The 26490-nt window shown below is 48.2% G+C and overlaps 1 protein-coding gene across 1 annotated transcript in view; it reads left to right on the forward strand.

Moving 5' to 3' along the window:
- Window positions 1-26490, forward strand: part of LOC122393935 (aromatic-L-amino-acid decarboxylase-like) — an 88844-nt gene that overhangs the window by 40502 nt on the left and 21852 nt on the right. The window contains exon 5 of the mRNA XM_043390414.1: window positions 10297-10445. Coding sequence (XP_043246349.1) covers window positions 10297-10445 — 149 coding nt within the window. The remainder of the gene's footprint in view (window positions 1-10296; window positions 10446-26490) is intronic.

A 26490-nucleotide genomic window follows, 5' to 3' on the forward strand; every position in this document is an offset into this window, starting at 1 on the left:
TTGGAAGCTATCCTTCATCACCCCCATTCCCAAGGTCAACCCTCCAACCTCTTTCAACGATCTTAGACCCATTTCACTCACCCCGCTCTTCTCCAAAATCTTTGAAGGATTTTTGACAACCTGGATCATGGCTGACATTACCCCATCACTTGACCCACACCAGTTCGGAAACAGGCCAGGCTACTCTACGGTACATTACCTGATCTCGCTATATGACTTCCTGGCTAAGAACACAGACAGCTCTTCAAACGCTGCGGCCATCCTGGCGATCGATTTTTCCAAGGCCTTCGACCTGGTTAGCCATGATGTCGTGCTCAGGAAACTACTGGACCAGCAAGTTCGTCCCTCCATCGTGCCTACAGTAGCCAGCTTCCTCAACGAGCGGAAACAGGTCGTTCGACTTGGTGGCTCGAATCCTGTCTCATCAGAGCTCACTACCACGTGTGGAACGCCCCAAGGGACAAAAATCGCCCCGATTGCATTTTTGGCTCATATAAATGACTGCGCAGTTACCGAAGATCATCGATGGAAGTATGTGGACGACCTCAGTATCGGCATCCTGTCTCCTGCAAGAGATGCAAACATTGTCCTTCAGAAAGCCCAGAGGGCCGCATCCATTCTGGAAACATGGTCAGAGAACAATCTCATGAAGATCAACGGAAAAAAGTGTCATATACTCATCTGCAACTTCTCTCACAACACGGATATGGACGGCGCAGTAATCATTAACAACGAACCAGTACCTGTCGTCTCTACCATGAAACTTCTCGGAGTCCATATTACTTCTGACTTAAAGTGGACGGCAAATACAAATCATATCACAAAAAACGCCTCTCGCAGGCTGTTCATGCTCACAGTCCTCCGTCAGTTCCATGCAGATCTGAGCGATATCCGCGCCGTCTACATCAGCTTCATTCGTCCATGTCTGGAATACTGCTCTCAACTGTGGCACACGGGACTGACACAGCAACAAGCACAAGCAATCGAGCAAGTTCAGAAAAGAGCTTGCAAAATCATGATAGGATACGAAAACTACACCGACTACGCCTCTGCCTGCCAGCTCCTCAACCTCGAGACTCTGAGCGAGCGTCGCGATGCTGTCCTCTGCAAGCTGGCGGCCGACATCCTCGCCAACCCCGCCCACCCACTGTACCCGGGCGAGCAGCTGGCAAATGTGAGGCGCCCTCTGCGCCGGCAGCGAAAGTTTGTCGTACCGCGGGCCAAAACTGAGCGGTATAAAAAGTCCACTGTGCCTGTACTCATAGATCTAATGAACAGGATGTGATCCCCACGTAGATATGTTCGGAGCTCTTTTGAAATGCACTGTGTTTTTAATTTTTGTGATGATTTTCACTTCTTCATGTGGTGCCACCATTGCACAGCTCATGTACGGCCTTTTTACCAGTCGTTGACTGTCACGTGGTCAAATAAACCTTTATGTATGTATGTATGTATGTAATATCATGCTAGTTTTGATCACAGATGATATCTTCATGCATTTAGGCCAGGTCGGGTCAGGTCAGGTCAGGTCAACCATTAGGGGTTCTGCCGGGTATTCGTAGAAGGTGTCAGCCGCCTCTGACAGCTTCGTAACATGTTACGAAGGCACCAAAACTACTTGTAAATGTTCATATGGTTGTTAAATTCGAATTCAGCTCCAAAAACTAGCTTAGAAACATGTAAAACTCGAAAAAGTGAACCGAGGTCATCAAAGGTCAATAACCTGACCTGACCTTCAGGTGACCTTGACACCCACCCTAATGCATAGGACCAACATCATTTCAGATTTTTGAACGCTTGAAACCACGAAAAGACTGCAAACGCGCCGCTAATGCGAGCCGACATGCGCCGAATCGCGATTCCGGCCAAACACGGTCTCGAAAAGTAGGTCACAGGTCAAAGATCATTTGGGTCAGGGTCATGAAATTTTCAGGGTAGGTGTAAAATTGATCAACTCGAGGGTGCTGAAAGTTTCGTCACGATCGGCCGCTTTTTACGCGAGTTATTCGCTAAAAACCGACGGGTGAGGGACGGATACGGGTGAGGGTTAATATACCGATGACCTTATGGTCAGATCAATTTTGCATAGTCTCACTTAGAAGTTGATAGGAGAAAGTTTAAAGACGCCTGTTTGGATGAACGTTGTCCGGTTTCACTCTCAAACATCGGGTTATAGGTAAACATCACACGCTGAATTTGAAAATTGCATTTGTGTCCCTTTTTATGACCATAAGGTCATGTCAGGTCATAAAAGATCTACAGCAGTTCCTTGACGAGAACTTTTGATGAAGACGTGTTACAGCGATGGAAATAACTTAAAATGTGTTCAGGTCGACGATAAGGAACGGCTGATAAACAACATGACCTTTTCATGTCAGGTCATGACCTTGACCTCAGGTCAAAATTTCAAGATGGCCCTAAAAGGCAAATTATAGCCTTCATTCGACGTGTCTCGACGAGAGGAACACGATGCTGATACAATGTCGTGCCTATCTTGGGTAACTAAATATTACAGGAGAAATCGTCAAAACAGCCATTTTATTGCTGCCCTCTGCAGGCTTCACCGTTGAACATAGGTCAATTTTGAGTGCTTATTCCAGAAAACGTTAAAAGGGCTATCGAATAAATCTTTCTGCGGCGCTGTAGCTCTATAAGCTTCCGAGTTATGGGCCGATTTGTAAAAAAAAAAAAAAACAATCAAAACGATGAAATTTGATCTTTGATGACCTCTGGTGACCTGATCTTTGACCTGACTTAAGAAATGACTGGAGTACTTGTGTCATGATTTTTGACGCTTTTTAACGCCGCTTGCGGCATCTTACATGCCGCTTACTTCTGTGCCGCTAAGTGACCCAGGAACCGAGTTAGGGGTGTTCACCCCCCCCCCCCCCAGCCCGGTGCGGCTGGCGCCGAGAACCGGCCCGGCGCGAGTCAAAGTATCTGTCATTGACATATGCAGCGAGCTATTGCATTAAAGGGACTATCCCACCTTTAACATGGGGTTTGAGTTGAGATAGCCAAGTTTGCGGCGAGGTTCAGAAACCACTATCTAGGTTGCAATCCCCGCGACCTCATGGTGTTGAAGAAATTCGTTCCCTTCATTTGAAAATGGGCCTTGTGCAAGGCCCTATCTTCAACATGGAGCGACCGTTAGTGTGACGTCACCTCGTTTAGTCATTCTGATTTAAATGGGTTTGTTCGTTGAAAAATCGCTTAAAACTTGGTCTGAACTTTGTTGTGGTGCCTACAGAGTAAAAAGAATCAGCTTTATGACAGTAATGTGGCCTGGGGAAGGAGGTAATTTTGGGCTGTGACGTCACATATTTGAAAGTTTGTGTTTGGAATATGGGAAGCCTAAGATGTTTAATGAATAATAAATGCCAGAACCGTGTTCCTGGTCATCCAATCTATAAAGTCGGGCACAATTTAACTGGTTTTGACAACATTTTAGAAGGTGGGATAGTCCCTTTAACTAGTCTCACGAGCCGCGGTCAGCATATTGCCCGAGTAAACATATTGCCCGTGAGCTGAAAGGTAGGTAGTATGCATACTACCCGGGCAGTATGCAAACTACCCGGGCGGTATGCATACTGCCCAAGGGGTCGGGTAGTATGCATACTACCCGGGCGGTATGCATACTGCCCGGGCTGTTGGGTAGTTTGCATACTGCCCGGGTAGTTTGCATACTGCCCGGGTAGTTTGCATACTGCCCAAGCTATCATATTGCCCGTAACATATACAAAGCGCAGCAACTTGTACCCGATGTTAAGGTGTCAGGCTAGTCGCTGACCTCTGGGATCATGTCAAGTGCTCCAAGAAAGAGTTCGGTTTTTGGTGTATAATTGACCCAAAAAAATTGTCACATAGTCACGATTTTGACACCATAGTTTTATTATTCTCCCTGCTCAGAGCACGTCAAATAGTTCAGTTAACCCGCGCACCGACGGGGGGAGGGCGGTTATCCGCCCCCCGGAGGTTTTTCGCCAAAAGCGGGAAAACTGCGGCGACCGAAATTTGGTGTGACTATTCTCCCATCAATTTAACGCATGGTGTGCAAGATTGAACCTCCTAACTTTTAAGGTCAGGTCACCATGTCACTTTGAATGACCCAACCTCAATTCAATTTTTTGCAACTTTGTCACCGTATCAGTCTCAGAGCTGCAGTAGATGACATAGTCCTTTGAAAGTCGGAGGATGTTATTAGATCATTTGTAGCTACACTTTGTATATCTTGGAGTTTTGATATCGATGACCAGGTTAATTCAGGTCAGGTTAATTTCTCGATCTCCCGATTATAAGTCAATGGGGGAAAATCAACTACCTGTCTTTTTTCACTAAAACGCGTCAGAATGGCCCCATATACCACACATGACTTCATATCCGTTCAACCTTCACTACCTTGAGGCCTGTTTTGCTGTTGGGCAGCTGTAAGGTCATGTGACCTCATCAAAGGTCACCAAATGTTTTTTTCTCAATAACTCCTAACAGGAACGAGATACAGCCGCGCGGATGATCTCATTGTGTTCAACTCGTCAAGGCGCATCTAATGATATGCATGATGACCTCGAGGTCACGTGACCTGAGGTCAGCCTTTGACCTTGACCTTGACCTTTCGTATATGGTTCGATGCGGATCGATTGACGAGGGGATCACGATGGTGCCCTTAGTTTGTTCCTAGCTTGACCAATTCGAAAGTTATTCGAGAAAAACTCTCTCCATATCTAGCGCCGCCATTTTGACTTTTTTGACCATTGTGACGTCATCTTTGATTTGACCTGAAAATGCCCTTTGTAAAAAAAATTGTAGACCTTGTCCGTGCGTACCACACGCCGTTTTATCTTGCTTCGTTCTCGAGGTCTCAGGGGGGGGGCGTTCATCCTCCCCCCGTCGGATCTAAGTTGTCATGGAAAAAAATCAACCTTGTACGTTGACCTTCAGGTCAAGGCAGGTCAAAGCCACTCAGGACACAAAGCTGGTCAAAATAATCCATGTTGCATATCGTCCGATCTGGCAGGTCTTTCTGAGTCCATTGACGGCTTTTCCGTTCTGGCTAGCTCAATTCGTTTACGAGTTATTGATGGGAAAAGTTCGATGACCTTATTGACGTCATATATGACGTCACGTTAAGTCAACAATGCAGATATTTTGCATCGAACGTCGCAAGGTGTGTATGAAAGCTTGATCCTATGTGCTTGGGATAGTCTTGAATCATTTCTTAATCCTTGCCCAAAAATAGATGCTTCTATATTTTAAAATGGTAAAGTCACGTGACTGACATGACCTCAGGCGAACTTGATCGAAAAATCCGAGATGTGCAAGTTTTGATGGCTCAGAAGATCACTCAATCCTATAAGTTTCATCTTCTTGTGAAATATCTTCTGTCACTAAAGACATTGTGACTGCGATATTTTACGACCATACAGAGGTTTACTTATGACGTCATAGTTCAGTGACCTGACCTGACCTGAAAAAACAATTGGTGTAATAGATGCAGCTTAAATCAAAGGCCAAGCAGAAGCATAACAGATTTTACTTTTCCGTGATCAGCGCATACCGAGTAATCGCAAAAAGCCGTCGAGCGATGGGGTTTGCACTCGCGCCCCCTCTCGGCGGCCGCGGAGAGGGCGGAGGATCAATAATCCAGATCACGATATGGGATTATTGGGCCTAGATGTGACTCTGCACGCACTAGTGGACTCCTTGAAGTAACTGGTAAATTGCTTGCATTCAGTTCAAGACCTGAACGGCTAATTTTCAACATAGCACCGATCACCGTCACTTCAAGGTCACGCTCGGTTAGTTAACATACGTTTGCATATGTGCCATTTTCTTCAAAACTTCTGAATGACCCACTCTAATTTTGTCAAAGGTTGGTAAGAATATGGTACGCAATTAAATATATTAAAATGAGCCAAATCGAAGGCGGCGTGTTTTTTTCTATTTCAATTTGTGTGCTTAAGAACAGAATTAAGCAGCTTTCAAGGTCATATATTTAAGCACGTGCAATTATAAACAAATATTTAAGAAATTACCTAAACAATAGCCGTTTTCACGACGGCCATCTGGTAGACATTTGGTGCACATCTGGTACAGATTAGGTGCAGATTTGGTCAAATCAGGTTGAGTGTGTCTCTTAGCAGCAATTAGCTAGGGTTGCACTAATTGCTTATATGCTTGCTTTGTCATATTATCAGAGAGCATCATCGATTAATCCTCGCCCTGGCAGGGCATTTTTCATAACACGGCCTGGCAGGGGGGGGGGTCGATGCGACCCCCCTCGCGATTGGCTCCTATGGCACCTATAAACACCAAATTTGGTAGGTAGGTGGGCCCCTGGAGTTCTCGCCCCTGTGCAAATTTGTTTGCTCTAGGTCAATAGTTAGGGGGGTTTGGGGGGGGTAAAAATGTAAAAATTTCGCTACAAACAGAAAGTTTTTCGCTTATAACTTTTGATCTATTTAAGATAGAGCAAAACGAAAAGCACCAGTGAACTCAGCACGTCAAGGCGCGTCGAATGGTATGCTTTTTAGCTTGCTTAAGTGTACTTAAAGTTTTTTTCTTAAATTTTAAGTGAACTTTAATTAATTAATTAAGTTCAAATTAACCAAATTGCATCAAATTGCATATCATTCGATTCGGCTGATCACAAGAAACACAATGACACCATTTTAAGCTCTAGCTTCATTATGTGCCAAGTTATTGGCAAAAACGTCATTTGACCTCGGTTGACCTCATTTGACCTGACCCATGGATAAGTACACCAAACAAAGAAGCACCAAGTGACCTGCTGTTAACCCGCGACCTGGTGGGGGGGGCTATTTTTTGTCCCCCCTCCAGACTTTTCGATATATCTCCAGAACCGCTGCGCCGATCGTCACCAAACTTGCAGTACCCTCCCGGACATCAATTTTACACATTGTGACCAAAAATTTTCCAAAGGCTATGATAGGTTGGCCGGAAATGACGTCAGAGTGACGTCATGTTCTGCCGTTTTTGACCCAAAAAAGGGTTTCGCGGGAAGAGCTGTCAGGCCTATAGCTTTGCAAATACAGAAAAATGATAAAGACATAAAAGCTGTAGAATTGACAGGGCTACAAAACTGCCATCTCGGATTTTTGAAATTTTTGGATTTTGACCCCCAAAAATAAAAAAATAATTTTCTTGGATATAATAATCGAAAAACCCAAAAAGTTTTTTGAATTTCGCAAAAACCGGAATATATGTGATAGTCCTTACCGCCTTCCATCCACATACCAAATTTGAGATTGATACCTCTTTTTTGGCGAAGTTATAGCGAAAAAAACTGTTCAAAATTGATGACGTCAAATTTTCAAACTCAATTTTTAGCAATTCTAGACCCCGTAGCGCAAAACAAAGACCACCATTAGACTCCCCGTGACGAGCTGCATCGAAACAATACCCATTTTATGCAAAACTATCAACTTTAAAATTTGACCTTTTTTGGCCTGACCTTGACCTGACCGTGACCTGAAATTCACCAGAAAGTGACCTGAGCCGTACCTGATAGTCTGATAACCAACACCATTGATTTGGAAATGAAAAATTGGCCATAAAACATGCATCACACAACCTTAGTAAAGTTGGGCTCATGTGACCTGACCTGTGACCCTTGGTGACCTGACCTGTGACCTGACCTGGTATTGTCAGTGACCTCTAATAGCAACATAACTACTAGGCAACTGACGCCCTATCGCTGATTCTTGACAAAATGCGTTTTCCTCGGTGTTATAGCGCATTCCCTAGAAGACCCGTGAACGGTGAAACATTTCATCTTTGACCTGACCTGTGACGTCATCGGTGACCCCGAGGTCAATGAAATTTGGTTTCCTTCGACGAATTTGACAGGCCTTTCGAACGCCGTTTGAATTTTGCGGATCCGTCCAGTAGTTTCGGAGATACGAGGGGGGGGGGGCAAAAAATAGCCCCCCCCCCCCACACCAGGTCGCGTTATTAACAGACCCCACCAGGGCGCGGGTTAAGTACTATGGTTTCAAAGCACAAAAGTGATATAACGAAGCGGATATCTCCAGTATTTTCCGAATTTAGTATTTTCCCATAGGCTTAACCTTACGACGTAATGACCTCTAACTGACCTCAGGTCAGTGACCTCAAAAAACCCGAACTATATGTTATACAACTCGGTGAACTTAGCATACCCTGAAAGTTTGAAGGAAATCAGTCAAAAACTGTGAGCTGGACAGGTGCAAAAAGAAAATTGAAATTTGACCATGACCTTGTACCGGTTTTTCTGACCTGGTGACCTGACCCAAGGTCACCCGGGCCTGAAATTTTCAGGTAATATGTAAAAAGGTTGCCCCATAGGCTGTGCCAAATTTTGCGGCGCTGCGCGCCGCCGTTTTTACGCTATCTTCGAAAACCTTTAGGGGGGTCGCATCGACCCCCTGCCAGGGCGAGGGTTAAAACACTGAAATAAATTCATAAAATGAAGATATTTGCTGTAAAAGAGATTAGGTGCAGATTTGGTCAAATCAGGTGCATTTTCCGATAGCCCGTCGTGAAAACGGCTATTATGGTTTATTTCATTCAAATCAATCAAGTACAACCAAAGTTATGGTCGCTTAACAATATAAAGATGCTACATGTAAAAATTTGATGCACTATATTTAGAAGACCTGTGGTCAGAATGTGCAAAAAAAAAACGCCAAATGTTTTTTTCCGGAGTGACACAGTAACTTGCTCACAAATTTATAATGAAATCGCTGATGGTAAGGTGCAAAACAGCCGACTTTTGTTCGATTTGACGTGGAATGCCCCAATATGGCCCTGCCTGGCGCCCAAAAAGGAGAGGGCACGATCCCAGAGGGCCTGCCGAACACTTAACTACAGGCATCACAGCTCCATACAGCTATACCTTTAGCAGATGGCCAAGACCACCTGCGATACATCCCAGCACTAATCTTTATTCGGAACCTGCCTTGATTAACCAAAAATGCGGTAACCCGCGCCCCGCTGGGCTATTCAGCCATATGCGCCCTGCTGGGGGAGGGGGCAGATTCTGCCCCCTCCTGTCTAACTTCCGAACCGATGGTCGTAGAAAGACGGGGAAAACGGCAATCGAAAGCTCTCAACAAGGCGGATCTTAAGAGCCCAATTTTTTTGCTTAAGTAGGTCAGAGGTCAGGTCAAGGTCAGGTCAAGGGTTCAAAATGCAAGTTTCTACAGTATCGGCCTTGCACCGTAGTTGCCGAAGAATGGACTGAGACTGATTGCCCAAAACGTGTTCTTAGACTACCAAGACAATATTCGTTGCATGCAATGTCATTCAATGGTCAAGGTCAAGGTCAGGTCAGGTCAGGTTAGGTCACCAAAAACAAAATATAGAAAAGGGCATGTGCGACACATGTTTTATGGGTCATTTTACTCATAGAATCCAATAGGCACACTCAATAAGTGATATGGACCACCTCTGGATGAATTTCAGGTCGAGGTCAGGTCAAGTGAGGCCAAATTTTGAAGTTGGTTGTTAAGGCCTAAAAAGGTGTCTATCTGATGCAGTTTTTCAAGGTGAATCGAATGGCGGTATTTCTGTTTCCGTACGAGGTCTAGAACTTCCAAAAAATCACTTTTTCAAAAATTTTGTGTGTCGTGACGTCATAAAATTTTGAATATCTTCCACATTTTTGAACGGATTCTTCTAGAAATTGGTATGTAGGTGCACATAGACCACTTCTCTGACATATATTCCGGTTTTTTCGATACACTCAAAAGTTTGGATTTTATAATTATTTTTCCAAAAGTCAGTTTTTTGAAAAAAAATGGGCCAAAATCCAACATTTTCAAAAACCGAGATAGCCATTTGATAGACAAGGAAGAATCATGTATAAACTTTTTTGTTACGTCTTGATTCCTTTAAAAATGAAGATGTTAGCGGCGTTGGAAATTCTGCCGTTTTTGAGGCGAAAATGGCGAACATGACGTCACTAAAACGTCAACTTCTCAAAATATTTCCGACGGATTTCGTTCAAATTTTCAGGGAACGTGTCAAATTGATGTATAATAAGGTACTGAAAGTTTGACGTCGCTGGCGTAACGCGTTTAGAAGTTATTGGTGAAAAACGGGAGGGGGCAGATTCTGCCCTCCCCCAGCGGGGCGCGGGTTAAATGCGACGGATAACTCCGCAACGCACTATTATCAACTATTGAACAGGCCTCGCCGATAGGGGGTACTGTACCCCTAACTTCCGATAGCGGGGAACCGTCCCCCCCCCCCCGCTGGATGGCGGCCGTCATCCGCCGACAGCTGTCTCGTTTTCAGACCAGGCGCATAGCTCGGCGGAGCGGGCCGGCCTGCTGGCTGGAGTGCGCATGCGCCAGCTGCCGACCGACTCCAAGTTCTCGCTGCGCGGCGACACGCTGGCCAAGGCCATCCAAAACGACACCGCCCGAGGACTCATACCGTTCTTCGTGAGTAGTCGCTCCATTATCACCACTCATAGTAGGGGAGAGTACCCTAATTGCGCCCGCGAGATAAATGCGCCCTCCCAAGCTCCAGAAAAACTGGCACACCTTAAGTACCTAGTGGTGGTTGCAAAAGTTTCCCACCTCGATCATACTTCCTTTTCAGGTGGAACCTTGGCAGAGGTAAGGCAGCATGAGCTTAAGTAACGATTTTGCTTAAATGTTGGGATTTCTTAGCAAAAAAAAAGCATTCTTCAAAGCTGTAGAATAAGGTTTAGTGAATGTTTAGACACATGTGCTGCTAATTTTTCGGACAGATGGTTAATTTTGAATGATTTGAGCACCTCCATGCAAGAGATTGTGACTGCGGTGAATAGGGACGCCATGTTTTGTCACACCACTACGTTTTTTTTTCAAATGCGACCGGGGTAAATGCGCCACACCCGGGCTAATGTTAATGAAATGGGTAACATTAATAATGATGGCAACTATTCGAAAGGCTTAGGCAGATGACAAGACCACAAGCAATTTGAGGTCACTGTGCACTTCTAATAAAATTTCTTTAAAAAAAAAACAGATGGTAAATTAATGAAATAATGACACATCATACAACGCCTTACCTACTTATCACTCTTATCTTTACAGCCCATAGCTAATGCATGTATTTGTGGTGGGCGCATTTTAATTCAATTGCGACATGGTGTGGGCGCATTTATCGAAGGTATTCGACAATTGCGCCCTTTGCAACACTTTCTAAAAAGACCGTGTCTGGCTAATGAGTTGAAGTATGCGATAAATTATTCTCTAAAAAAGGCAGGAAAAAGGTTTCTAAATATAATGTGAGAACAACTAACCTGTGCTGTCTTTGTATTCCAAGCTGAAGCCAGTTTCGCTTAACGTGGCGCAATATGGCCACTCTCCCCTAACTGAATACTAACTTTTCACCCAATCCTTCTAAATACAAAGTCCGAGCTCAAAAGAAAGCAACTTTTTAAAAGCTTTCGGCATTGCACCATCATCAGCTCTGCGGCCTCATTTGTCTGCGAACATGAGAAAAAAGAAAATACATTTAGGCCAATAGTTCCATCATTTATTAATGACTTTTAAGTCCCACTTACCTACTATGCATTTCAGAATTTAGACCCGAGACCCTGTTTTTGGCGATAATTTCTTCAGTTTTTTGTCCAAGTAGCTTGACATTTTGGCAAAGGATATTTCAGCTTAAGCGCCAATTTTTTGTCAATATGGTTCTCTTAACAAAATATCAAAATTTAGAGCACTTGTCGTCAGGGGCGTAATTTCGTATACTTTTGGGGGGGGGGGCAGGTGCCCCCTCCCAACTTGAAATATTGCCACCCCAACATTCCGTTTGCCCCCCCCCCCCCCCCCAACCTTGGTGGGCGCCCCTAGGCCCGAAAGGCGCCCTCACGGGCCAGCGGCGTCATAGGAGCGCCATCTTGCAAGGGGGCGCCATCGCCTATGAAAATGGGATGCGTGAGAGGGGAGCCTCTGAGGCCATGGGGACGCCTATATGCGAAAGAGGGGCGGGCGCCCATGAAGTCCTCAGGAGCGCCTCAATGCAAAACATGGCCCCTATGGCCTGAGATGGTCATAGGGGCGTCTGCATGCGAAAGAGGGGCACCTTATTGGCCTCGGAGGCCCTTCGGGGTGCCTCTGAGGACTATAGTATAGGGGCGCCCACATGCAAAAGGGGCGCCCATTAAGGCCATACTATGGCGCCTCAATACGAAAGAGGGGAGACTGCATGCCAAATAGGGGCGCCTCCGAGACCCATAGAAAGAGGAGCTCCTGTGAAGCCCAAAGGGGCGCCTCAATGGGAACTAGGGGCGCCTGTGAGGTCTATAGGGGCGCATCTGATGCCAATAGTGGGTCACCGTGTGAAAGAAAGGTGCCTGCATACGAAAGAGCCTGTAAGGCCTATTGTTACGATTTCAAGTTAAAAGAAAGTATAAATACACCAGGCGGATGTATTTTTGGCCAACAAAATCCCAGACCAACCAGACAAACACTCGGCAACAACCACGACTATGAGGGACTCGACTTTAAGAGCGACCAATCGTAATCGACGGAGAACGGCCACAGCGCCGACTCTGCCCCTTACCGCCCCTGAATAGGCTCACAGCCGTAGTACGAGCGCCCGTAGCGCGGCGCTTAAGTTAATTTTAGACAGCGCCATTAATGAAGCAGACGATCAGTCCACAGACAGTCACGTTTTAAAACTACCGAACTAATGGTGCTGTGATTTTGGTGGTCGGGCAAAACAAAAAGGGTGTGGATTGGAGGTTAGTCCACAGACATAGCCTCCAACTTAGTCTCGAATCCATATGGGCCGCATAGAACGCCGACAGACTGCCTACAGACAAGCCTGCCAACGCCCAGTCAACGGATATAGATTCCAGAGCCCAACAGACCCAGCCGCAGCAAGGACCGTTGCGCGACTGCCCTCCGCCGGCGCGACCCCGCCCGACATCGCTTCACCACACGGTCGGCGGCCGACCAATCAGCACACGCAGTGTCAGGGGCATCGGGGCGCCCCTGCTATGGTGACGTCACTGATGTAACCTTGGCCGGTCAGGTGCGCCGGCCGGTGGCTGACCTTTGCGGGCAGTTGGAATACAGCGACCGAGGTGAACGCGTGTGTGAGCTGGCGACGGCCAGGGGCCGTGACATGGTGGCAGCGGTGGTCGGGCTGCACGCCAGCGACGATTAGTGTGTGATCGGACGAGTGATCACAGCTCTGTGGTCTAAGCTCCTGCCATACCGCCGCCAACCAAGGACACTGACTCGGGCGGAGATGGGGGAGAACATCGACCAGTCGAAACGTTTGTGCCGGTTAGCGTCTCTCTGAGTGATTTCCCGGAATATGACGGAAGTGGCGACCCGGAGACATTCATTAAGCAGTGTCGCCGTGTGGCTGCACAGTGCACTGGGTCGCGTTGATGGCCAGCAGCTCGCCACGATCATGGCTGCACGCTGCCGTGGTCTGGCTCTGCGGGCTATAGAGACTAGATGCGACCAGGGTGACGTCTCAGCGGTACTGCAGGACACCTTCGGTGCGGCACAGCGACCGCAGGCGGCAGCCGCCCAGTTGAGCACGTTCAGGAAGCGCGGGATGCCGGTGTCCGAGTACTCCGTGAGGATACGGTCTCTGGTAGCCGGCGCATGTCCAGAAATACTCGATTCAGCCGGGCGGGTGAAGAAGATTTGTGTACCGGCGTATGAGGCCGCTCTCTACCGGCACTTTCTGATCGGTTTGTCAGAGTCTGAGCGTCTGCTGCTGTCTCGACAGGGTGCCACCACGTTTGAGGGGGCCGTCGAGAAGCTCCTGAGAGAAGAGGCAGTGGCGCTGACGAGTGCCGAATTCCGGCGTCCATTGGAGGAGTCACTGGAAGTCCGTCGGGCGGATCCGGTGGCTGAGAAGGCTGGCCCAGCTGGTTCGGGACCGAGGCGCGTCGAGGAGCGCGCCGACCGGCGCTGGCGTCCACGATCATCGCCGCCGAGGTTTGAGTCGGCTGCTGGCGGCCGGCGGGCGTACCGAGACCCGCCGTCGTACGGAGGATACGACACCGACATCGAGGACTACTACGGAGGATACGACACCGACATCGAGGACTACTACGGAGGATACGACACCGACATCGAGGACTACTACGGAGGATACGACACCAACATCGAGGACTACTACGGAGGATACGACACCGACATCGAGGACTACTACGGAGGATACGACACCGACATCGAGGACTACTACGGAGGATACGACACCGACATCGAGGACTACTACGGAGGATACGACACCGACATCGAGGACTACTACGGAGGATACGACACCGACATCGAGGACTACTACGGAGGATACGACACCGACATCGAGGACTACTACGGAGGATACGACACCGACATCGAGGACTACTACGGAGGATACGACACCAACATCGAGGACTACTACGGAGGATACGACAACGACATCGAGGACTACTACGCCGACAGCGCAGCTGGGGTGGCCGGCGCCGACAGCGCAGCTGGGGTGGCCGGCGCCGATGGCGGCTGGCGGAGGAGGCGGGGCTCGGCGGACGGCGGCCGGCCGCCTGGACGGAGTTCGCCGGGCGGCGAGGAGCGCTCGCGTGGCGGACGGGGCCGCTCGCCCTCCCCGCGGCGCTGGTCCGGATCGGGTGACCGCGGTGACCCGCCGTCTCCGCGGGCGGAACCACGTGACCGCTGTTCGCCGCCGCCGCAGCGGACGCGCCGGCAGCCCCAATGCTGGAGCTGCAGAGGATACGGGCATCTGAAAGCGGTTTGCCCAAAAGAGCAGCGGGGCAGGTCGGCAGCGGAGTACTAAAGCTCCCAACCACACAGGTAAACATCAATGGGTTTACGGTCAGTGATGCGCTGCTGGACTCGGGAAGTCAGTTGTGTTTGATTGATAGCCGAGTGTGCAGCGTTATTGCTCCGAACGTGGACCTGATGCCGCCTGCCCGCTTAGTGTCTGCAAGTGGACACCAGTTGAATGCAATCGGTATTTGTAAACTGACCGTGTGTACAGTCTGTCTTAAAAGTACCGTGCAAAGTGACGGTGTATCCATCAAGCCTGACCGAGAAGGGGCCTGCTTTAATTTGAAAGTCACCGACCAACATAGCCTAGGGAATGGACGAGGATGTCAATTGCTTCGGTGACCCAAATTTAGCAGGCCCTTCCTCGGTCAGGCTCGATGGATCCACCGTCACTTTGCGCGGTACTTTTAAGACAGACTGTACAGATAGTGATAAGGAGGGTCGTGAGACTGAGTTTACAGTTGTGCACGACTTAGCTCACAATTTAGTTTTAGGATGGGATTTCATGTCTAGAAACAACATCATTCTCAACTGTTCCACGGCACAGCCCGTTAGACTTAAGGTTAGAGTTAAGACTAAGAGGCCGGTTTCGATTCCCCGCGTTCGGCCGTTTGTCTCAGCGTAAAGGTAGACCAGTCGCTCTCTGGTGACGAGGAGTATTTGTTTTTGGGGCAGCGGTCCAACGATTTTGAAACGGCTGATGCTCTTATTCGACCGTTTTCTGAATATGAGATGCCGCTGTATGCCAGAAACCGATCAGATCGTGTGACCACTATTCACCGCCGCAGCGTGATCGGGTTTATTGAGCGTGTTGAGCATGTAGAGTCCCTCACGCCGGACCAGGCGGACAGTTTTGAGGTGAACGCAGTGTCGGCTGATGACGGCCGATTCGTCAGCGACAGCAATGATGACGTGCTCGCTGAGTTCGTGATCGGGGAGCCGCTCTCGGCGGGGCAGCGGGACAAGTTGGCATCTCTGTTGCGCTCTTTTCCAGAGGTTTTCTCGCGCGGGTATGCCGATATCGGTTTGTACAAGGGTGGGGATGTCGGCCTTGAGCTGCAGCCGGGGACCCGCCCTGCGTTCACTAAACCGTACACGGTGCCGTGGGCAAGGAAAGAACAGCTGCAGGCCCAGCTCGATGATCTGCAGGCGTGCGGCATCATCGAGAGCGGCGAGCCCTCTGATTGGAACTCTCCCATTCTTCTCGTGCCGAAATGAAGGAATGGTACAGGTGAACCTCGCGAATTTCGCATTGTTCAGGACATGCGGACACTAAATAAGAATTTGGTGCCAAAAACATTCGTCTTTCCAAATATTGACTTTATCTATTCACTCAGTGGCTGGAAAGTTGCGTCGTCACTGGACATAAAACATGCATTTTGGAATTTACGCTTGACAAAGGCTTCTAGCAACATCTGTGCATTTTACGCGTTGGGGAAGACGTGGTATCCACGACGCATGCCCATGGGATGCATGCAGAGCAGCTATTTCTTGCATCTCGCGATGCACAAGGTTTTGGGTGACATTCCGGGGGTACACATCTATGCAGATGATGTTCTGTTGACGAGCGCGAGCGCCGATGAGCATATGTCCTTGCTGCACACGGTGCTGGAGAGGCTGCGGTCAGCCGGCCTGAAAGTAGCGCCCGACAAATGTCGCTTATTTCAGACCAAACTTACCTATTTGGGTCATCTGATTACCCCCAACGGTATCGCCATTGATCCTGAGCGGGTCAACGTTATCGCCGAGATGCCACCTCCGCGTACATTGAAGGAAGTCAAACGTGTCTTTGGATTTTTTTCGTGGTTTCGCAAATTTATTCCTTCATTTAGTGTTATTTCTGAGCCGCTTGTTTTGCTTTGTAATTCTGATAAGTTTTACTGGGATGGGGCCCTTCAGCACTGTTTTGATTCACTCAGGTCTGCATTAATGTCTGACAAGGTGCTGAGCTATCCTTGCCGAGATGGACAGTTTGTGCTGTACACGGACAGCAGCACAACGGGGTCAGGTCAGGTCCTCTGCCAGGTCCAAAACGGGGAAGAGCGTGTCATTGCCTTCAACAGCAACAGGTGCAGCAAAGCCCAGCGGCGATGGACGATTTTCGAGCTGGAGCTCTTTAGTTTTATCCAAGGCCTCAAGAAATTCCACAAATATCTTGCTGATTCAGAGTTCAAATGGGTGTGCGATTGCAAAAGTGCTCTCGGGGTGTTATCCAACCGTGACGGTATCAATCCGCGACTGATGAGGTGAAGATCTTTCGTGAGTCAGTTTCGGCCTGAACATAGGCGCGATTCACTCATGGCTCATGTCGACACCCTTTCACGTATGTACGAGTCGGGGGAGGCGACCGCGGAGCCTCGGGACTCGGGGGCGGCCGTGAGCCCCCGGGACGGGGAGCCCGCGGGGACGCCTACGGGCTCTCGGGACTCCGGAACGACGTTGGGCCCGGACCAGGGTACGGGATCACGGAAGGTCGGGCCAGGGGACACAGTGGGACACACGAGCCGGGCGGATGACCCGCGCCCTGGAATTGCAGAGGGCCCCGCGAACGAAGCGGTGGGCCCAGGGGAGGTTCGAGAGATTCACTTTACCGTGGATTGGGTCAAGGGGAACGAAGGGTGTTGTTTGAGCAAATGGGATGAGTATTTGGTGTTATTGTGAATGGTTCAGGCGTGAATAAAGTAGCAATTACCTTTTTATTACCGCAAGCTATTTCGGCCTTTCCAATAAAGTAAAATGGGCAAAAGAAAAACAGACACGAGAAGTGTGGGTGCGCGCCTTGGTCAGAGCGATCTTCGACTCATTCCGGAATTTGATGGTACGACTCAGCCGGTCTCAGAATGGTTGGAGAAGCTGGAGATAGTGTGTGAGCTTCTGGGGATAACAGATTTGCACCGGATCGTCCCCCTGCGACTGAAAGATGAGCCTTCGCTGTTTATCAGCAGCTCACAACACAACAGAAAGGAAGCTTTGCAGAAATAAAGAACGCTTTGTGGTCCGCATTTGCACTTGATAAGTTTTAAGCATATGAACGATTTGTCCAACGCAAGAAGCAGAGTGGTGAGCCAGTAGGTAGATGTGTATTTGGCGGAGCTGCGACGGATGGCGAGTTTGTTCGGTGGTGTGTCAGACGAGGCCCTCGGGTGTGCGTTTGTGGCAGGCCTGCCACTGGCCACACGACAGGCGCTGCGGGCTGGAGCACGGATTGAGGATATGTGACTCATTGGACTTCTGCAGAGGGCCCGGGCGTTGCTGGTGGACGAAGAGTCGGGTTCAGCTGCGATCGCCTCCAGCTCTGGCGGCGATGGGCGCACAGATAAGAACCCGACTGCTGACGTCAGCTCGGCTAGCATTATCTGTTACGCATGCGGTCAGGCAAACCACATGGCCAAAGACTGTCTAGTGTCTACATGAGCGAAGCGTTCGTACTCGAAGTTACCGCGGTCAGAACAGCCGGAGGTGTTTCAGATGCAACCGGCGCGGGCATCTAGCAGCAATGTGCCCGGGAAACGGAAGCGGAGAGGCGAATTCAGCGCCAGCCTCCTCTCCAGACCGTCGGTAAATTCGGCGCTTCCAGTCGTCCAGCTGAAAGTGAGCGGTGTGCAGTGTGAAGCGTTAGTGGACACTGGATGCACGAAAAGTATCGCCCATGTCTCAGTTTGTCGGCAGTGGGCCAAAGGTAGGGTGGGTGTTACGACTGTGAGTGGTCAGCGACATTAGTGTGAAGGCACGGGGCTGGTGGAAGTAACGCTGCAGTCGGGTCACACTGTGGCTGTGGAAGCCTTGGTTGTAGCCCAGAAGCCTCTCGGTTTTGCTTTCATTCTCGGAATCAAGGCCGTATAAGAGCTCGGAATGAATGGAGTGGAAGCCATGGATGGCGTTACCGTGCACAGCCGTCACAAGGTCCGCTTTGGTATCGAGTCGGCAGAACAGTCTGCACAGGCGACTTGTGCAGCTTCAGCAGTGAGCACTGAAGAAGCTGATTTCACAGTGACATACGACCCAGCGAAAAGGAAGTGGTCAGTTTCATGGAAGTGGAGCGGCGGAAAGCAGCCTGAACAGCTGAGTAACACGGCCGAGGAATACCACATTCCATCCGAAGCCCGTCAGGAGTACGAACAGGCTTTGCAGAGATGGACAGATGAGGGATGGCTCATTCCCTATAACGAGAAGGCTCACGGTGAGGTGAAGGGCACGATTCCTCTCATGGCCGTGATACAGCGGGAGAAGCGGAAGGTGCGGCCCGTGATGGATTTCAGAGAAATGAACGGCTACTTAGATCCACACACGGCTGACGCAGACGTGTGTGGAGAGAAGATCCGAGAGTGGAGCTGATGCGGAAAAGACGTGGCTCTGCTCGATTTGCGAGATGCGTACCCGCAGGTGCACGTGCACCAGTCTTTATGGCCGTACCAGACCGTTGTCTGGCAGGGCCGAAGGTGGTGTTTGACCAGACTCGGTTTCGGCATGAGTGTGTCTCCGCTGATCATGAAGAAGGTGCTGAGCATAGCTCTGAGCTGGGATAGGAAAATTGACAGTGCGACCAATCCATACGTGGATGACATCTTGGTCAGAGAGGATATCGTGAGTGCTAGTGTGGTGAAGGCTCACCTGGAGCGGCACGGTCTAGTATGCAAGCCTGCTGAACGTATCGCGGACGGAGCCCGCGTGCTGGGACTCAAGGTCTGGGGGAGCGTCAGGGCCTACTCTGGCGTAGAGAGACGAGTGACATCGAGCTGCCACCAAAACTGACGAGGCGAGTCGTCTTTTCCATCTGCGGTCGGTTGACTAGCCACTTCCCCGTCTGCGGGGAAGTGGCGGCATCGTACCTTAAGAGACGCGCTAATGCCGTAACGACCAGTTGGGACGCTGAGATCACTGATCCTGAGCTGTGTGCCATGGTTTCAGAGACTCTGAAGCGCGTCAGGGCGTCGGATCCAGCCCAGGGGAGATGGGACGTCACCGGCTCCGAGGCAGTCGTGTGGGTCGATGCGAGCTCAATCGCTCTAGGAGCTGTTCTGGAGGTCGGAGGAGATGTTATAGAAGATGCTTCCTGGCTCCGTAAAAGCACTGATTCACACATCAACCTGGCTGAGCTTGACGCGGTCGTGCGAGCGTGAACCTGGCTGTCGCTTGGAAGATGAAGCAGCTCACTATTGTCACTGACTCAAGGACGGTGTATCATTGGCTCAGCGATGCTCTGTCTGGAAAGGCGCGTTTGAAAACGAAAGCGGCAAGCGAGCTGCTCATCCGACAGCGCCTTGAAACGATAAAAAACATCATCACCGAGTACGATCTCACCGTACAGGTGAAGAGTGTTCCATCGGTAGAAAACAAGGCCGACATCTTGACTCGTGTTCCAAGGAAATGGCTGCTGACTTCAGACAACGACCGGGAAGTGTGTGCAGGCGCGATGGTAGAGACAGATATAGCGGCTGTGCACGAGACCAGCGGACATCCGGGTATCAGACGGACGCTCCACCTCTGCAGACGACTGCATCCATCCGTATCACGGAAGCCGGTGCAGCAGGTGGTGCGACAGTGTCCGGCCTGCCAGTCCATCGATCCAGCTCCACAGCGATGGCAGCATGGTACGCCGATAGGCGTTATCACAAGTGTATTCGCGGCCATTGGGGCGACGTAAGAAAAGAAGAAAACAACTGGCCCCAAGAACTTTAAATTATCAAATAGCATGCACCTTTTCCTTGATATGTAGAGAATTTACCATTAATTGTTAGAGAAAATTGCATTTAAAATCTTCCATTTATGCTTTTTTTATCGTTTGCACAGTATGTTTTTTTACTAAGCTAGAAACACTAATTAGAAATAGTTCCCGCATCATCAAGAACAATAGGGAAGGCTTGAAGTGAATACAATAATCTAAACGGTTTTGTAATCCATGTGAAGACACTTCTAAAATTGCCTGTAGGAATATTAAAGGCAAAAGTTCAACTTTTTAACAAGACGGATGGCTATAAACCTATTCAACGTGTGACAACTCAGCCGGTATATCGTCGCCTACAGCCCAGCTTTCCCTAGTGACCGATAGAGGCGCTGCTATCGATGTCCGCCCGTGCCGCCTAACGCTGAGTGTGGAGAGGAATTGGGACAGAGTCAGTATGGATATCTGTCATGTTGGTGGTGAGCACTATCTGACGCTAGTGAACTGCGGTCCATCCAGATACGCCATTTGGAGGCATCTCAGGCGGCAAGACACGGACAGCGTTATTGCTCAAATGGAGGCGGTGTTTTTGGAGAGGTGTGCACCGCGAGAGCTCCTTACGGACAACTATACCTCTTTCCGAAGCGTGACGTTTCTGGAATTCACCAGTAGATGGGGAGTGACTGTGCGTTACCGAGCAGCGCATGTTCCGTCAGGAAACGGCATATCTGAGAGAAACCACCGATCTATAAAAACTATTGTGGCACGAAAAGGCTGCACGGTGGCTGAGGCTGTATACAGGTACAACGTGATGCCGCGCAGTGATGTTCCTGGCTCCAGCCCGTCAGATGAGCTCTTTAAGTACTTATACAGAGTCAACGATGTTGACCCTTCCGAGGACCATGAGTCTGAAGAGCAGCACCGCTTTAGTGTGGGAGACCAGGTATGGGTGCGGAACCCAAGTCGGCGCTGTGACGTACCGAGTTCTCTCGGTACAGTGAGTCGGATCGTGTCGAGTCAAAATGTCGAAGTTGATGGGGTCTCCCGTCATGTCAGAGATCTTCGTTTGGCGCTTTTGCCACGCTCAGGTGTCGCGTTTCCGCGAGCAGGCTCTGAATGTGGCGAGCATGGTGTTCGATTCTCCAGGTTTGCAAAGACATGGCAGAGCTAAAGATCACTGAATCCTTAGAAATTCGCAATCGCAAACCGGCGCTCAACATTATGACATGAGTCATGTCATAATGTTGAGCGCCGGTTTGCGATATGGATCCGAGTGCTGGATCTGTGATCTCAGTGGATCTCGCATTAAACTTCAGACTAGGATCCATGATCCCACCGGATCCGGCGTGAAAAATTTATCCTGGATCTATGATCTCATAGGATCTGACGTTAAATCAAGAACGTGGATCTGTGATCTGAGTGGATCCCGCCACGCAAAAGATTTGGAACCAGGTTTACAAGTGTTTCTAAGCCAATAAGTGCCACAAAACTTTGCATTATGACGTGTAATCACATAAAATCACAAAACCGAATGTTTGTGAGCTGAAACAAGTGATTTTTTGGGATTTCTGTGTTGACGAAAAATAAGCGAGGATCTATGATCTCGATGGATCCAAAGCAAAAAATTAGACTCGGATCTATGATCCCTACGGATCTCTCGACAAATCAAAGAGCTGGATCTATGATCCCGTCGGATCCGAGATCAGGATCCGTGGGATCAGATCCCAGGTCCATTTTCTCGGATCCATGCACATGTCATTGACATCATCCAGTGTTGCCAGGTCTAGAGGTAAACCTCCAGATCTAGAGGTTTTAGGGGAGCGTTTCGGGGCTCCTGGAGGTTTTTGAAAAATGCCGGATTCTAGAGGGTTTTCTAGAGGTAATCTGAAAAAAAAAATTCGAGAAAAGACAATTAGCATCAAGGTCTCTTGAGAACTATTTAGGTACTTAATTTCATGTTATTATCTTTAAGTATTGCATGCTTTAACACACTTTTTTACAGATTGATGGAAACGATAAGCCTACTTTTGGCTTGTTCACTATTGAGGCTCTGACCGCCGGCTGCAGCTAAAAGTTCTCGATATACCGTGGGCACCAAGGCTATGTAAACGTGGGCACCAAGGCTATGTAAACCTGGTGCCCACGGTGGGCACCATGTCCACCAAGTTATGCGGACAAATGCGAAGGCATGCGAAGGATGAGTGAATTATCTTGATTGGGGATACAACCGGGTGTTTCCAAGCCCGCTGCCAGCTGCTGCCAGCGCGCTGACGTCACACTTTGGGTCTGTTCCAGTCGCACTTCCTAACACATCTAAACTCCTCCAAGGGCAAGATAGAGGAGGTTGGAGCAGGGCCCTCCTTTGATTTGTAGGGGCTAGAGCTGACACTGGAACAGGGAAGCAATCTTGGAGGAGTTTAGAGGTGTTAGGAAGTGCGACTGGAACAGACCCTTTGGTAGTATTGGAGCAATGGGCTTGATGATGTCATCACGCGCTAGCAGCGGATGGCAGCGTGCTTTGAAACGGCGCCACGGTTTGTGATACGGAGCTGTAGGTATGGAGGTATATATGCTCTATAATCAGCGGCAATGGAACAGAGGTTTCTAGAGGTTTTTACAACATTTTCTGGAGGTATTGGCACCACTCGACCTGGCAACACTGACATCATCTTGGACGCTGATCAAACCTGTGCCCTACTCTGAACTATGAGTACATAGTAAATGCCATTTTCACACACAATGTAACAAAGTTTAAATTAACCCTACCGTTTAGCCTCCTTGCCCGACCGCCTCGCCTTTGTTCCTTATATGGTTATCCTCCTCCTATTGGCCAATGATATGACGTACATATGTGACGTATGTATGTGACGCGTGCCGAGCCGCAGTGGACACAGCCCCCGGCCGAGTGAAGGAGTTCCGAACCATCTATCTGGCCAACCCATCGCACCCACGGAAGCCGCTCTCCCGTCGGGCTACTTCTAACTCTCCAGTCAATTCTTGTCTTGGCTCATTTCTGAACAATATAACGTGAAAAGTTGAAGTGTCATATTTGAGGAAGGACTAGACTATCACCGAACATCATTACACACATACACACCCACACCCACCCCCACGTATACACTTGCACCCCCCCCCACACACACATACACACACAAACACATTCAGTTGCGCAAACAGGCTTGGACATGAGCATATTTACACTTGAACACACACACAGGGCCCACTCTTGATGTTAAGCTCATTGAAGAGTACGTGCTTGTATTTTGTACGCACTACACACCATTTACGAAGTGTTTGATGCTAACGTATGTGAATGATCTTTACTTGTTAGATACCGTGTGTCTGCTACATACTGATATCGCTCATTTAGAACTGTGATGTATAGTTACGTGATATTTACATATGAACCATATATCATAGCGATTTGATATTATGCTGTCCAATGTTTTCCAATCTCTAATGTCTTATGTTTGATGCCCTAAAAAATATGGATGTTTCATATGAATGTGATGCGTTTTCTCGGAAGTAGCTTTATTAAAGGGAGATAATGAGCTTTCTTTTTTCTTAAATAAAAATTACTCGACATCTATACTATTTCTACTGTAGTTTCTATAAAATATGAAAATTTCCTAGCACATTTTCGTATGTGAAAAAGGTTTTTATTTTTGCAAAAAAAGAAGCAGTACTTGCAGTACTTGTAACACCCACCGAAATGCGTTGTCCTTCTCTATAAAAAAAGGCGCAGTATATGGCGCTTTTGTTTCAAACAGCGACGCTTGGGTTTTTGTTTATGTTATCGCCTTGTCGTTGCTTGGTTGTAAGGATTCTAATTTGAATTAGAGTTAATTCGGTTTAGAATTAATTAGATTCTAATTCGGGGGTACATAGTGCCTACTCTTCTTTGTTTCCAAGTATTATTTTGCGCCACAAATCAACGGCATGCGCCAGAAACGCAGCCAAATCTTGCGATTGCGACTACGAAATTCATTATTTTGGCGTCAGAGCCTGAAGCGAAAAATACAAGCATATTTATTTCAAAAAGACTGAACGGTGTTATGAGAATTTTGATAACAGTACTGCATAAGTTTTTCAGTGATGCCGCAAAAGTGTTGTATCTATCTTCTTTTATTGTGCAGTCGGCGGGACCGATTCAAAATTGAGTCGTTGCTACTAAAATAGCAGCATATGGCGTCAGATGATGAACAGGAAAAATAGTTTCGTAAATTTAGACATAAACCACCCCCAAACCATGAATATCTTTTGAAGGCACTATAGACGACCATTAACTAACTAGATGTGATGAAGATCAAATGTAAGGAATACGCTCATTTTACAAAATTACATGCAAGTACCAAAAAGTGATGTAAGTACTTATTCAACGGTCATTTTCAGCGCTCCCCGCTAACGTGACTTCAAGTTGAGATATTTGCGGCAAGGTACCGAATTGAGCAAAATGGTTTTAATTTACATTATAACTTGTTGTGTTTTGTCAGAAAATGGTCCTAACTCAGATTTTGTGGAAAAAGGTCATTATCTCCCTTTAACGTTGCGAGTGCGTACTTACTTATCATGATTTAAAATGTGTCACTCATACGTGTTTTTGTCATTCCACTGAAGAAGGTCCAGCACCGAAAATATATTTTGGATTTGTTTTTAGCTTACTTCAATTATGAGCAAAAGGTTACTATTCCATCTGATTTCCATTATAATCATTATAATCATAATCATGATCGAAAAAACGTTTCACACCATTCAAACAGTGAGGAAATATTATGTAACTGAACATAATTGAATTAACCATCTGGCCTAAATGCATGAAGACATCATTAATGATCCAAACTAACATGAAATTCGTGATCAGCACCCCGAAAAACCCTATTACAGCCTTATGTACTTAAAGGTAGTGTGCCAGCTTTTCTGGACCGTATCTAGTTAATGGCCCAGATAACGAGAACCGGATTTTTAGAACTTATCCATACCTTCAAAACTCATGGAAACGTCTTAAATTCTTCAAATTTTGGGTACCCCAGTGCGAAATTCGCCCCGACGGGTTGTCGGTCGTACCCCAACCACATTTCACACCACTATGAACAATAAATGCACACACTGAAATCGCTATTACCGATAGGCTCATCCAATCAAGTTTCGATAAACCCGTTCATCATCATCTCCTGCGGTTTCGAACACGCCTGTTAGGTGGTGCGGTAGACCGCGCCCAAAGCCAGGGCCCCGGTAACGTGAGGTAGCCGAGTCGGGGCAGCGTGCGCTGACCCAAGCCGGGGCCGCGCGTCCTCCCGGTGTCATGTGATAGCCCGGGGCTGCCCGCGGGGATGCGGTAGACCGCGCCCAAAGCCGCGGCCCCGGCTTGGGTCAGCGCACGCTGCCCCGACTCGGCTACCTCACGTTACCGGGGCCCTGGCTTTGGGCGCGGCTTCTGCTCATACTTTGTGGTGCGGTGGTGGTGCGTCGGGCCGCGCGCTCTGACTTCGGCCAAGAAAAATGCGTCGGCTGATCATTGTCATTTCTGCCACTTTCATGTGGTGAGATGGGGTCATAACTTTAGAGACGGCTGTTTCATATCAATTATTTTACATAAAATAATATTTCAAACCATAAATTAATGTTCGACAGCCAAATTAAAGAAACAATACCAATACAGGCTTACAGTTTAAATTCGACATTGTGTTGTCTACGATTAGACAGCTGATTACTCATTCCCGTACGTCGTAACTCTATAATGACCTTTGCTTATTGTCACATGTGCGCCGCATTCGTGATTGTTGCCGACGCCTGTTTGCAGGTCAGCCCACTACAGTTGTTATACATATCGAAAAACCGATAAACTTTTAGGCGAAAAAAGCACTATTTTAGGCCCATTTTTTATTTTTTTGCGATATTAGGTAAAAACAGAAGCTTCTTATCCTAGGAAAAATAAAATGGGAAATCATTCGAAGGTGGCACACTACCTTTAAGGAGGTTCTTACTGGTCCTGATTTTCCGACTTTTGGGTCTGTGACCTGGACTGGAAGGTCAACC

The sequence above is a fragment of the Amphibalanus amphitrite genome, unplaced genomic scaffold (assembly GCF_019059575.1).
Source record: "Amphibalanus amphitrite isolate SeventyFive unplaced genomic scaffold, NRLGWU_Aamphi_draft 000564F_arrow, whole genome shotgun sequence".
Classification (NCBI taxonomy): domain Eukaryota; kingdom Metazoa; phylum Arthropoda; class Thecostraca; order Balanomorpha; family Balanidae; genus Amphibalanus; species Amphibalanus amphitrite.